Source organism: Coturnix japonica, chromosome 3, assembly GCF_001577835.2.
Source record: "Coturnix japonica isolate 7356 chromosome 3, Coturnix japonica 2.1, whole genome shotgun sequence".
NCBI lineage: Eukaryota > Metazoa > Chordata > Aves > Galliformes > Phasianidae > Coturnix > Coturnix japonica.
Genome location: NC_029518.1, coordinates 41,955,176 through 41,968,405, shown reverse-complemented (window position 1 = coordinate 41,968,405; position 13,230 = coordinate 41,955,176). Strand labels below are relative to the sequence as shown.

General features: G+C 44.6%; 1 protein-coding gene across 6 annotated transcripts in view; it reads right to left on the bottom strand.

The window, feature by feature from the left end:
• The window catches only part of GRM1 (glutamate metabotropic receptor 1), a 173,195-nt gene extending 164,295 nt beyond the window's left edge, over positions 1–8,900 (bottom strand). For 2 of the 6 annotated variants that reach the window (XM_015858187.2, XM_015858192.2), the window contains exons 1-2: positions 8,552–8,898; positions 6,334–7,207 (exon numbers count right to left, since the gene is read on the bottom strand). In XM_015858187.2, the coding sequence (XP_015713673.1) occupies positions 6,334–7,099 (766 nt within the window). In that variant the 5' untranslated portion in view covers positions 7,100–7,207; positions 8,552–8,898. Of the gene's footprint in view, positions 1–6,333; positions 7,384–8,551 lie in introns of those variants that run through there. The other 4 variants (XM_015858191.2, XM_015858190.2, XM_015858189.2 and 1 more) reach the window with 4 other exon arrangements.
• Between the last annotated feature and the right edge of the window lie 4,330 nt (positions 8,901–13,230).

The window sequence follows — 13,230 nt, the reverse complement described above, 5'->3', positions numbered from 1 at the left end:
CAGAGAAAATACAAGGGCTATTGGTTCACAGCATTGGAGGCAGTTGGTGGTGGTACAGCAGCAGAGGTTGATCCTACTCACCCATATTCTGTTACATTATGTTGCTGTATGACAGACGGAAGCAGAGGGGCATTCAACAACTCTGCTGAATGTTGCTAGGGGCCAAACAGTGGATGTGAACACAGTGAGGTGGTGGGTGGTTCTGTTTTGGCAGTGGTGACAGTGGGTACCTTCACTGGTGCAGATTTTTACAAGTATAGCATACAGGCTCTTGTTCATCACTGGCAAAAATGCATAGCTAATGGTGGTGACTGTGCTGAAAAATAGTGTTTTGTAGTTGATATAACTCTGAAGTTGATCTACCAAATTCTGTTATTGTGCTCTCTGTATCAGTCATAGTTTCCATGGAAATAAATAGAAGGCACTAATTTCAGAGTGACCTACGTACATACCTCAGAAGTTTACTAGATTTGCTTGATGGAGGAAATAACCACACAAATGATAAAATAACTATAAAACATTTGGAATTTAAGAGAGCTTTTGATGAGATCCCTCAGTAGTTGTTCTCACAGAAGCAGAAGAAATATTGGATTAGACAGAATGTTCTGCTATGGATAAAGAACTGGCTAACAGATAGGAAAAAAAGGATAGCAAATAAATTTTGTGTTAATTAATGCGGAGTAACACACATGAGGAAACTCCTGTGTACAATGGCCTATGAATTAGACTTTACCTTTTAAGAAGAAGTCATTGTGGTCATTTGAAAGTATTTTCTGATGGCATTCAGTGCATTGTGGGAGCTGAAAAGGTGGTGGATGAGTAGAATTTTATCAGGAAAGATGCAAGAGCTGTACAGAGCAAGTTACTTCATGACTGAATTTAACCATGGTGTACTCTACCTAAAGCAATGCATGCAACTATTACCCAAAAATTTCCTGCTAAAACCAGAAGAACAAAATTATGATCAGGATTAACAAATGATTAGAAGTTTTGTACAGACGTATGAATGTAATGCAGTCAGGAACAAACATAAGCACATAAGAGGAAACAACTTGTTCACACAACATATACTTAAATTATAAAAATCACTGTTAAGACATCAGGGAGAAAGGTATACAAATAGGTGCAAAAAGGTATTAGTCAAATTCACACAGGAAAGGTCCATTGGCAGCTACTCACCTGGGAGCTGTGAAGGTGCACCCTATGTGTGGTCTACTCTTACTTCTTTTAATATTCATTCCACTGATGAAGGACTAGTATAAAATATTTCCCTAGATGTTAAATGGAGTTCTCAGCTAAGAGGTTATTTTTCACAATAAACAATTCCCTTAGCAAAGAGATGGAGAGATAGCTTCCTTTACTGAAAAGCTATTAAAGTTCATGTCCGATCAGTGTTTGGCCGTTCCCATCAGACTGTCAGCACAGGTGTTAATTAGTGCCATCTGTGAGGGTGGCCTATGCTGTGAACACCTGCCACCCAGAAAACATATTGAAATCACAGTGGTTTATCAAGCAGGTCAGTGAGCACCAGTTTGTAGTGACTTCGATCGGTATTTTTCTAGGTTGCGTATAGCAAGTGCAATCATTCTGGTAGCTTCTAATGCAGCTACAAATTCAGTGGCTCATCAGACCCCTGAAGATTCCTTCTCAATGGATCGCACTACTCCTACTTATAACGCTTGATACAGGTTTTATTTTTCTGCCAGAGAAAACCAAGAATAAGCACCTTCATCTCATGAACTATAGTTCAAAAGAATTATCATAGAGGTATTTTCACGTGGTTTTTGAGATCATTCAGATTGTTTTACTTTTTTCTTTTTAAACAGTTTTCACTGAGACAAGAATCCTGCAGGAGCTTGCAAGGGATATGGAACATTCAAATCTGAAAACGGGGATAATTCAGGAGAAAAAAAAAAGCCTGAAGTGAAGCATAAATGAACCCATGGTGTCTATTGATAAATATGTACTCTGCTAATATTGCTGAGAAGGCAGGCACAGATATTAGATGAGTATTTCGAGGTGATTTAATTCATGTAGCAGCCAGTTGTACAGTTGAAAACTTCGATTATTTGTGAATTTAGGAGTACTGCAAAGCAATATATATTTCAGAAGGAATTTCTCTTGATCCTCTGCAGTGTTGGTTGCATACAATATTTTTGTCAACATCAATCAGCGTAAGTGATTCTCCTAGCACAACACCTTATAATAAATATAATTAATGTGTCTAATACAGGGAGAATTCTAGTCCTTGCCTGTTGTTAAATTACCATTTGTCCTTCTTAGGACATTTCTCTCTCCTTTTTCTCTATCAGAAAGCCTCTGCTGATGATAGGTGAAGCTGTTGAAATGGAGAAAAAAATAGATAGGAGAAGGTATTTGGGAACAAACATGTCAGGCACAGTTCACACATCATGAGGTTACGAAAATTTTTATGGCTTATAATAATAGGAATATTGATAAATTCTGAAATTTCAAGTGTAGGAATTGGAGTTGCTGTTCATTATTGCCTGACCATAATTTAGCTGAAAAATACCAACCATCTAGTAACACCAAGAAATTAATGATATATATCATTATTAGAAATAGTTGTAAGAACAGCTTGTGAGAAATAAAGCAATGTATTCCTTTGAACCAACTGGTGGATATTGCCCCACTTACCTTTAAACAGGAGCGTTATTTTCTAACACATCTATAGCTATTTCTCTGAGTTCTACAAAAGAAACCTTCTCTTCTGTGAAATCTGCAATGAATAGCAAGGTCCAGTCCTTGCCATTCTCATTCTAACACATATATATAACCATGCATATGAGTTTCCTGTATGTTACTACAACGCAGTGTGTGGTAGTCAGGATATAAGAAAAACCCCTGTGAAGATAATTAAATACACCGCTGTCTACTTTGAGAGGAAACTTTCTACAGTTTTGCCATTCATTTTCTCATAATTTATTTCAAGCCTTGTGATACAAATCTGACAAACTGATCATATATTGGTGCTATCAGTAAAATAAACCTATAAATAATCAGAATTTGGTGTTATTAACTAAAAGGTCCATTTCCAAGGATATTTCCACCAAATCCACATGTTAACCTGCTGTAATTTAAACGTTGTTTGAAAAGGGATATCTGTATACTAAAATGCAAGAATGGTCTGTAAATAGCAGATGGTCAGTTGTCAAACAGATCTGTTCACAAAACCAAAAATCTTATACACATTTTGTGAGGCCAGAGATAGAAAATTCAGGACCACACATTATCTATTTCTATTTTCTTATTCTGACTCGACCTTCTTGGAAAATGAGATCATATAAAGGCTTCTGATACCATCATCTTTCCTGCCTTTTGGATAAAGATGAGGGATTTTTTGGAGACTCTGCTGAGTACCAGCTAGTGTGTGGGCATCTTAAGGGTCTGGGAAGCTAGTGTAATGCATAGCAATCTCATAAGTGCCCTGTGCTTTCAGGAAACAGCCCTTATCACATTTGGTATGTGTGAACATGACCTGAATTCAGGAACACCTATAGAGTTGTGCCCAACTTCATACACGTGTTTTTAAGACCTTTGATTTGCATAAGAAGCCTTGGCCTGGAGTTAGACACTTATCTGCATTTCTAGATAAGGATGCCTTCCAAGCCTAAGATCTGAGAAGATGTACCCATGCCAAGAACTCCAACACTGAAGTACCTTTGAAGAATCCTTAAAAAAATAAGTCTTGAAAATGCCTTGCAGCTACTCTATAGTCACACAGCCTTCTGCAGGCAGACGCACAGATTTCTCACATCATTTCATGACTGCTGCCTACTCTGAAATAAATGTGCTCTCACCATGTGTAAGTATGCTCAACTGAGATACATAACAACCAGACATAGTAACTTGCCTTTGTTTGTTCTGCAGCGTGGAGCTGTATGTGTCAGTTTTAATCTAAAGGGAGCTAAGCAAGCCTTCAAAAACAGATTTTTTTCACTAGCAAGTTTATAATCAAGTGCAGCATTTATATGCCTTAATAAGCAATGATGCAAAAAAAACTCCATGTAACATCATATATTGATGCACAGGAACTGTATACAGGTAAATGTGGTCACCAGTAATGGCATTAACACAAGAAGAGTGGGTCTTCACATCACATGCAAAGAAGGATACTGGGAACTATTTGAAGGACATCATGCCATGGGCTGAGTGACTTTACTCTTTTGATTCTTTTGGCTCTGTGATAAGAAACATTGGCATCAAACTGTGCAGCATTTATTTCCAATTTCCATTAGAAGTACACTGCTGCAGACCAGTATTATTTGGGGCACTCAAAGAACTCCATCCAGTGTATGGGAGCAGAGGAAGGGGAATGGAGGAATCAAGACATTCGTGTCATCTCTGGGATGTCACTGACAGAGCGCTGCTGGTTGCCACAGGGCATAGGCTGGTGAACTCTTTTCATACCCTTGTGGCTGGGTGCCTGCAGGCACTGAGCTGCAGGGCCCCATGAGACTGAGGGACTGGGCAGAAACAGCAGCTCTGCAGCTCTCAAGAGGTGATCAGATCAGACCTTAAATACTCTGAAAATGAAACATTTTTGCAGCTTCAACCTGCATGCTTCCTAGGAATGGTCCCATTTTTTACAGTCCCCACTGACGTCATTCCCCAACCAGTGAGACCCCAGAATGGTTTGCAGCCCACTATTAGCATGGTACAGGGGCCAGTGAGTAAGTGTGGAGGAGGACTGTTTCTAGCTACACTTTATCCCTCTGTTTCCGAACATAACATGGATGGAGCTGCAGAGTAACTCCACCTTTAACATACCAGCAACCAGCTCTCACTGTGAATGCATGGGATTTCAAGAAACAGAACTGCAGTAACTCACAGCAATTTCATGTCTACTTATTTCAATTCATATGGGAAAGAAAAAAAAGTCTTTGGAATCCAACCATCAGCAATTGCCATAGGGTTAATGACATCTTCCTGGAAGGAACAAAGAAGTTGAGGTTTATTACATACATTTGCAGTGGGATTTTGCAGCCTCACTCTAACAATAAGGGTATGGCAGATACAGGGAAAAAAAAAAAAAAAAAAGAAAGAAAAAAAAAGGAAGAAAGAAAATAATGTAACTTGAACCACATAATCTGAAAAATCCTCATGATGTTTCCTAAGAGGAGACTGTAACCTCGTGGGGCAGAACTGATCCAGTATTTTCAGAAGTATCAGTCTAAATCCTGCATAAACATCTTGCAACAACCATTTTTCCTCAGTCATCATCTATTGTAAAAATAGATATGAAATTAAAAATTCTTGCAAGCAGTGGGTTAAATTGCTATTTACAATGATCTTTGAGAAACGAATGAGCAAATAACCTTCAGAAGCTATAGTTTTTTCCTAAAGAGATAAATCCTACCCATGTTAAGGAGTTGCATCTGCAGAAAGTGAGCAGATCCCCTCAGGCAGCTCTTAGCCAGGGTGAGCTCATAGCTCCCCAGAAGTGCACGGAGTGGAGATCGGCAGTTTGCATCCACACATAATTCACCCCTTCAGTGTTTATTTTTCACCCCAGCCTGGCACAACATCTAATCCTATCTGTCAGCAGTAAAGAATCCTAACAGCTCGCGTTCCACTCCTTCCAGCAGTTTGTTTTCTCATCTGTGATGTGGCATAAAATGAACTGCAAATGTCAGGTCATTGCTTCCTGCTCTTACGTATGCATTTTTTCTTCCAAAATTGCAGCACTTGTATGTCTTAAGTATTCAGCCTAATCCGATTCATCTTTGCGTGTTGTATATGCAAATCTTACTGGAGATTTCTTTATTTATTTGTGTCAGTGTATGCTCTTCACACTTTTTACTGAGCCATCTCTGTGAGAAGAAAAGGTGTGGAGTCAGCTCTGTAAGTGGGGGGAATCATAAATCAAACCCACAGCAGATATATGCTCAGGTAAAGAGAACAGCTGCACAATTACAACAATAATAAGATCAGCTTTGCAATTTTATACTTGAAAATCCCATTTTTGGGCCCATAATTGGACTATAGAAATGCCACAGTAATCTATAAAAAAATATAATTTCTGTAATTTATGTTGGTCCACCCAGCTCGCCTATAAGCTGACACTCCTTTATAAAACAGCCTTTAATTTTGATAAAAGACATTTTAAATGAAGGAAATCTGTTGACTGTGAACACATTGTTCAGGTAAAAATCTTTACATTAGAACCCCACAGAACTGCCTTGCTTCCCTCTATTTTCCACAGAACCCCCTGGACAGGCACCACAGGGTCTTCACTCAGCCCAGGCAGAACCCATCTCCTCCTGGGCAGCAGATGGGCACTGTGGTCTCCCACCTTCCCCCCGGACCCACCTTCAGTGTGCACGGCAGACACATAAGTCCAGTTGTAACGCTTGACAATATCGAGCATGGCACGGGCTTGGAGTGTGTCGGAGGGGACCACACGGAGGAAATACTTGTAGAGAGTCTTGTCACTCAGGTCGATGCTGGTGGCAGAGTAGGCAATCTGTGGGATGTCAAAGAGCTGCAGGAGGTTCTGCACCTGGATGGCAACTGAGCTGGAGCCAGGGCCAATAACTCCTGCAATGGGCTTCCTCAGGCGGCCTGGGGGCTGTGGTTGGGAGTCGGAGAGGCAGCGCCCACCGCCCTCTCTGTCATCCCTGATAGAGATGAGTGAGTCCCGGATGAACTCAATGCTCTGCTCCAGGGCCACTGAGGAGTGCCAGCAGGAGTCGCGGATCTCACTGCCCAGCGTGATGTTGGGCAGCAGCACTGGGTCAGCATTGATCTTATCCAAGGTGTGAAACATGGCCTCCACCCGCTGGATGCCGTACTGCTCCCGGATCTCCCCACACTTTCTCTCAGGCACCTTCTCAGCTGGTGGTTGGTGGTGGACCGAGAAGAGGGCACCAATGATGACATCCCCATCCATGCGGGCCACCGAGCGCTGCGCAGAGGCGGCAGCTGGTGGCAGAGCGGCACCTGCCAGCAGCAGCGCAGGCAGCACGAGAGGCAGCACAGCGGTCATTGCGGTGCACGGTGCTGTCCGCGGCCGGGCTACGGCTCCGCTGGGATCCTCTTGGCTGCGTAAGCTGCGAGCACATGTAGGGAACGGCATCCGCTGCCCCCCGCCGGTTCTCCGATTGCTCCTAATACCATCGCAGCCACGTCTCACGGCGCCACTCTCGAGGGTGTACAGGCAGCTGTCATCCTAGTGACTTTTAACCTGGTGGCACAGAAACAGAATATGAAACGCTCATCGGGGATTCAACGTCAAATCAGAGCTCAACAGAGAGGCACGGTTTGAGGAGGTCAATGATTTCGTAGGGCAGCTGGCTCCAGTAAAGTCTTTAGGAAGCACGTTTCAAGAGGAATTAAGGTGTGTGTTTATTTGCCTTGCCACACTCCCCTGTGCTTGTGTTTATGGGAACGGCTCCTAAGCCCGCCTCTCCCGCCCAGGCGGCAGCGCCTTCCCTCGCCCCTCCTGCGGCACAGCCGAAAGTTTGGCGGGACACCCGGCGCTCCGGAGACGGCACAGCCCACCCCAGCCAGGGACGCGGTGCCGAGCGCTGCCCCTCTCGCCTTCCTGACGTCCGAAGGCATCATTCTCAGCTCCTCAGCTCGGGAATTTCCTCTCCCGAGATAAAAAGGGGATGAAGAGAGAGCGAGAGCTCTGCTCTGCCACCGACGGGAAATGTCATTTAAAGGTCAGCCGAGAAGAGAAGTAAGGGGTCCCTTTTAGTTTAGCTTTTCCGCCTGTCAGGAGCAAAGCTGTATTCCGACCGGGGACACACACCTGCCCCGAGGGAAAACACTCCAGTTACTACGGCAACAGCGGGCAAAGTCCTGCTACGCTTTGACGGCACGCCTTGCAGGCAGCCTTAGGGCGAGGGGAGCCGGCGAGCCCGGAGACTGTGCCTGCAGACTCCGCGCCGTGCCCGGTGCCAGGCGGCGCGGACACCGCCTCCAGCACCGCTGAACCGGCCTCCGCCGCTCAGCAGCCGGAGAGCGGTCCGTGTTGCGCGGCGGCGCCGTCAGCACTGTGGACAGCGCCGTCAGCACCGTGGACAGCGCCCGGCGGCAGCTCTGAGCCCGGCCTCTGGCTCCCGCCGCCCCGGCATCCTCGCCGCCCGCTCCCCACCCCGCTGCCCTGGCCGCCCAGGCGTCCCGCCGTCCCCGCTGCCCCACCGTTCCTCTGTCCCCGGTCCCACCACCGCCGACCCAACCGCCGGGCGCTTCCCCCAAACTTGTGCCCCCGCCTGGAGCCGCCGTAGCGGTCTTCCCGCACGCACAGTCAGACACAGCGACACGACAATACGCCGACACCCCGCCACACCGACACCCCGCCACACAGACACGGCAACACAGAGCCCGAGGCACGCCGGCCGCCCTCCCGACCTGCCCTCCCGGCATCGTGCAGAGGTGCGGGTGCCGCCGCAGCGGCGTGGCTACACGCTGCGGGGCAGCCGAGTCTCGGGGCAGAGCCGCGCTGCCCGCGGTGTGTTTCCCCGGCTGCCCCTCGCCCTTTCCGGCCCGCAGCGCCCCGCAGGTCGGGCAGCCCGGGGCGTACCTGGCGCGGTGAGGCTGGCGTTCGCCGCCCGCTCGAAGCAGGCACCAGCGGCTGCCCGGGCGCCCCGAGCTGGAGCGCTGGCTGCGGGGCGACGGCTGTGGGCTGGGTGCTGGTGCCCTCTGTCTTCAGCACCGCTCCACCGCAAGGAAAAAAACAGGTCACCCCGCGCTCATCCATTATCTCACACGGCGGGATCGGGCATTTTCTCCCCCTCCTTAATTTCTTCGGCTATTGTCTTGGAAGCGAACGAGGAGGCGTCACCCGGAACACGCAGCCGCCGCGGGGAGGTGTTGGTCTCTTTCCCCGCGGCTCTTTATTCGTTATCTTCTCGCCACAATTAGAAAAAACCCAAAGCAAGGGACTGGCACTCGGAAAGGACTCAGACCACGCTGGGGGACCCAACAGCCATGCTGTCACTATGAGTAGAAATGTGTACGTATATTTATAAGCATACTGCAACAGGACAAATCACCTGTAAGGAGAAAGGCATTGAGATTACAGTTTTCAGGTCAAGATGAGCCTCCATAAAGGCACGTGAGAGGCATATCAGATTAAAATAATACCAGATTGAATAATCATAATTCAGACGACCTGCTTGCATCCCTAACGCAGGTCTCGGGTGTTTTATTTGGCTGTGGGAAAGTTAAAGTTAGATTACCTCCCCGCTGGGAACTCTATAGATATTTGTCCTACTTTTGAAAGAAAGAGGCAAGGACAAACATTTAACTATTGCTTGAGTGAGAATGCTTTGCAACGAATTCTGCCTCAGATGTGCCTTTGCCCCGTGTCAATATTTGTGGGTTTTTTAATCATCACAGGGCTACGACCTGGCATGTTCCTTATGGAGGAATGGCTCAGGACACCATTGCCAGCACCAGGCCTAGGGGCAACCAGGTGTGCCCTTAAAGGGGGAACAAATTCCCTTTTGTCCACGCTTTAATAAATAGAATTTACTCTCTGTACTTGGCACACTGATCCTGCAACACAGCATCATAGAATCGAAGAATCATAGAAATATAAAATCATAGAATGGCTTAGTTTGGAAGGGACCTTAAAGACTATTCAGCTCCAATCCCCTGCCATGGGCAGGGTTGCCAACTCTGCCCAGGTACCCATCTAACCTGGCCTTGAACACCTCCAGGGATGAGGCATCTGCAGCTTCTCTGGGCAACCTGTGCCAGCAAATGATTCCAATGATGGCATAATGAAAAGGCTAGGAGGGCAGATGACAGGGATGTGGAACTCACGAGAAGACACCTGGGATTCCTGCAGGCATTTGGAAGGGCTTCTGTAAGCCCAAAGAGGCAGAGGGACCTCAGGGCCAACATGTTGCCTTTTCCCTCTACAGGCATTTCCAAGTGTCACCTACACAGGCAGCCTAGTATGTCCCATCAGCCCCAGCAGACCAGATAGAACTGCTATTTTGTTGTTTCTACTACATGAATATAGGCTCACACCACAGGGAGGTGTCACCATGTGCCATCCTGAACATGTCCCTGCCCATAGAACCAGCACCAGTTACTGCACCATCAACCCATGCTTCCAGTATCACCACTGTTCCATGTTTCTGAACACAAGGGGACTTCACCATCAGGTATCCATCCCTGTGGCACTCCACAGGACTTCATGCAGATGAAGAAGTACTTCGTGTGCACTTCAGAAAGGAGCTGCCATCAGACCAGCAGGAGATAAGGGCAGTAGCAAAGAAGAATTGGAGCTAGGTTGTAAGCAACACTGGCATTCCATGGGAGTTATGTGATGTTGACTATACTCTTCCTTGAAACTGAGTGAAAAATTTTCAGTCTCCCATGAAACACAATTCAAAAATCACATAAAGATTGACTGAAATACTTTATTTTGATAGTATAAAAGTGTTTTATTCCTAATTCAGTTGAAAGATTTTATATTGTGAAGCATGGTGTATCATTATCTTTACTTCAAATCAAATCAATCATCAGCTTAAAATGGAGGTTCTTTTCCAATATTTCTCCCAAAGATGTATTTTTTTCTTTCAACAACAGGCACACTCCTGTTAAATGTTTCTATTTCAGCAACATGGCCTCTTTCATCAGAGAATCTTCTGTTGGGAACGAACTAGTCAGCTGTAAAGAGGTAAGAGTAGTGTATTGTACAAAACTATTTGAAAAGAAGATGGTTTGGAGAGGCAAGGACAGAAAGCTTGAAACCAGACTTAATGAGCCCTTACTTTTGGTTTGTCAAAACAGTTCCTCCCTCTTCCACTTTCCATCAAGAGGAAAGTCAGGTTGGCTTTTTAATCATGCAGCCTCTCCAGCTACAATATTGGGAAGATTTAAGTCTATTCAGTGAGGATCAATGCCTCTAAAACTGTAATTTTATTACATCTTGAAAACAAATGCAAAGTTCATGTTGTCCTGTCTGAAGCTGGTTAACACACATACTGTCTATTGTATGAGTTCTCAGTAATATTTTCTACTGCCAACTCAAAGTCTTCCTTTTCATGATTTACTGAAGCCACCTTCTGTACATACATTGTACATGCATACATTGTATGCATACAAAACATGTGGAGGTATCCTGTGTCAGACACTGAAATATTTGCTTGTGAACAAAGTTTTACAGTCTTCATGTAGCAGGCTCATTCAGTTGAAACAGGTATTTTAACCTTCCTAATATATTTGGTATATTCTCTCCTCCTCTCTTATCAAAGCAAATGCCTCTCATTGGTTTTCATTTAAGGAATGTGCTAGCTACACTGTCATTTCCACCTTTTCTTATATTTAAGCTATTAGGCCACTCTATCTGCTAAGAAACAAAGAAACAGCATTTTAAACAGTTTTTAATACTTCTATTTGCTTCAAGAACTAGAAAATGAACATGAATGGATTGATGTCATCATACACAGAGCTTCAAAAAGGTCTGAATGCTCAGCTGTTCCATGTACCAGGAGATCCAATAAAATTAAACAGGATTAACCTGTGAAATTTAGGCCTCACTTCTGTGACATTTTGAGCAATAGCATCTACACAGACTTATGGCTATAATGGTCTGTGCTTCTCTGCTCTTTTTGTCGCAGGTATATGTACTCATTGGCCACAGGTATCCCCAGGAAAGTGAAGGCTTCCACTGCTAGTTGTCCACCTCCTGCTCATGTCCTGTCTCATCTCACAGCATCCTGAGTGTGTTTCACAGACTGAGGAGACATCACGTCTTTTCAAATAACCAAAATACCCCCTCAGAGATTTAGTTAAGAGAGAACTGTCTGCCTTGTTATGATTTCAAACATTTCTCAAATAAGTGTGAGATCCAAATCAATGCAAAATTCAGCATTCAGGGATGTCTTGTGGATTTTTGTCACTCTCTAAGGATTATAGGCTCCATGATATGTTGAATAGGCTGGACTTATTCATACATTCAGTAGTTTCAACTTCTGCCTAGCAGAGCTGTTAATAAGCTGAAATTGATTCTTTTAACTTTTTTTTTTTTATTTTTATTATTATTATTTTTAATTAACAACTACTTGCTTTATGAGATCATATTAAAAAAGAAACACTCAGTAGATGATCTCTGTGAAGTCTGCCAAGGAGAGGGATCAGACTGCTCCTGAATGGACAGAGCCTGGATTCTCATGAAGAAAAGCTCATCTCCCAAATGATTCCTCTTCCATGAAGACATGCCATCCAAACAACACACAACATCTGAAAGCACCCCATTTCCCATCGCCACAGAAAGAGGCATGTGCCCTAACATGGAGCTCCCCATTGTGTGAGCATTTGAAGAGTTTTGTCTTTCTGGTTGTGGGGAAGCACTCACTGGAGCGAATGAGAAGCCACATGATTGTCTTCAGTGTAAGACAGGGTGGATATTCGCTCCTGGGTAATGTTCCAAGACACTCCTGTATTTACTTATTTCTTAACTGCAAAAATGTACTTATGGTGCCCTCTAGGCCAAAATGCTGCACAGTATTTATGATGCATTCTTACACACGCTGATTCTATCCAGCTCAATTACTTTTGATAAAGCTAGCTCTCTTGCCTTGAAATCCTCTGATTTCCCTGAAATAATCCCCTAAGAAGCAAGCTGAGCAAATATATAAATCTGTGCTGGAACCTGCACACCAATAAACTTGTTCTACATCAAGCCAAAGAGGGAAAAGCATTTCAGATTCAAAGGACTACCATTTCTGAGTTTCAGACTCCCTATTTAAAACATACAGACTCTCAATTCCACTTGGAAATGCTGGTATGAACATCTCTGACTGGAGTCACCAGGCAGGGAATTCCATTGTGTAAGTCTGAAGGGAGAGATGCTACCTTGGCTAAATGGTTTGAACAAAGGATAACTAGACACATCTACTGCAATTGACTGTAACTAACAGGATGTGGAACTTCACTAGAAGTTCCTGTGCTTTTAATTTAGAAATTTTTTGGTGATTTTCAAGGACAGCTCTGTGTAAAGCCACCTGCAGGAATCCAATCTGGTACCGCAGAAAACTGATAAAACCTGCATATGGAAAGAAAGTCTTTGCTGTGCAAATGAGGGAAAGATATACCTGTTCCTTCTGCCCCTCAGTCTTTCATACCAGAGCTGTGGGTCAGTAAGCCCTTACATTGCAAAATTTAGTTACAAAAGGAAAAGGTAACTCAGGAAGACCAAAAGTTCACCCTCAGACTGCAATATGACAAAACATCTCTGCACCA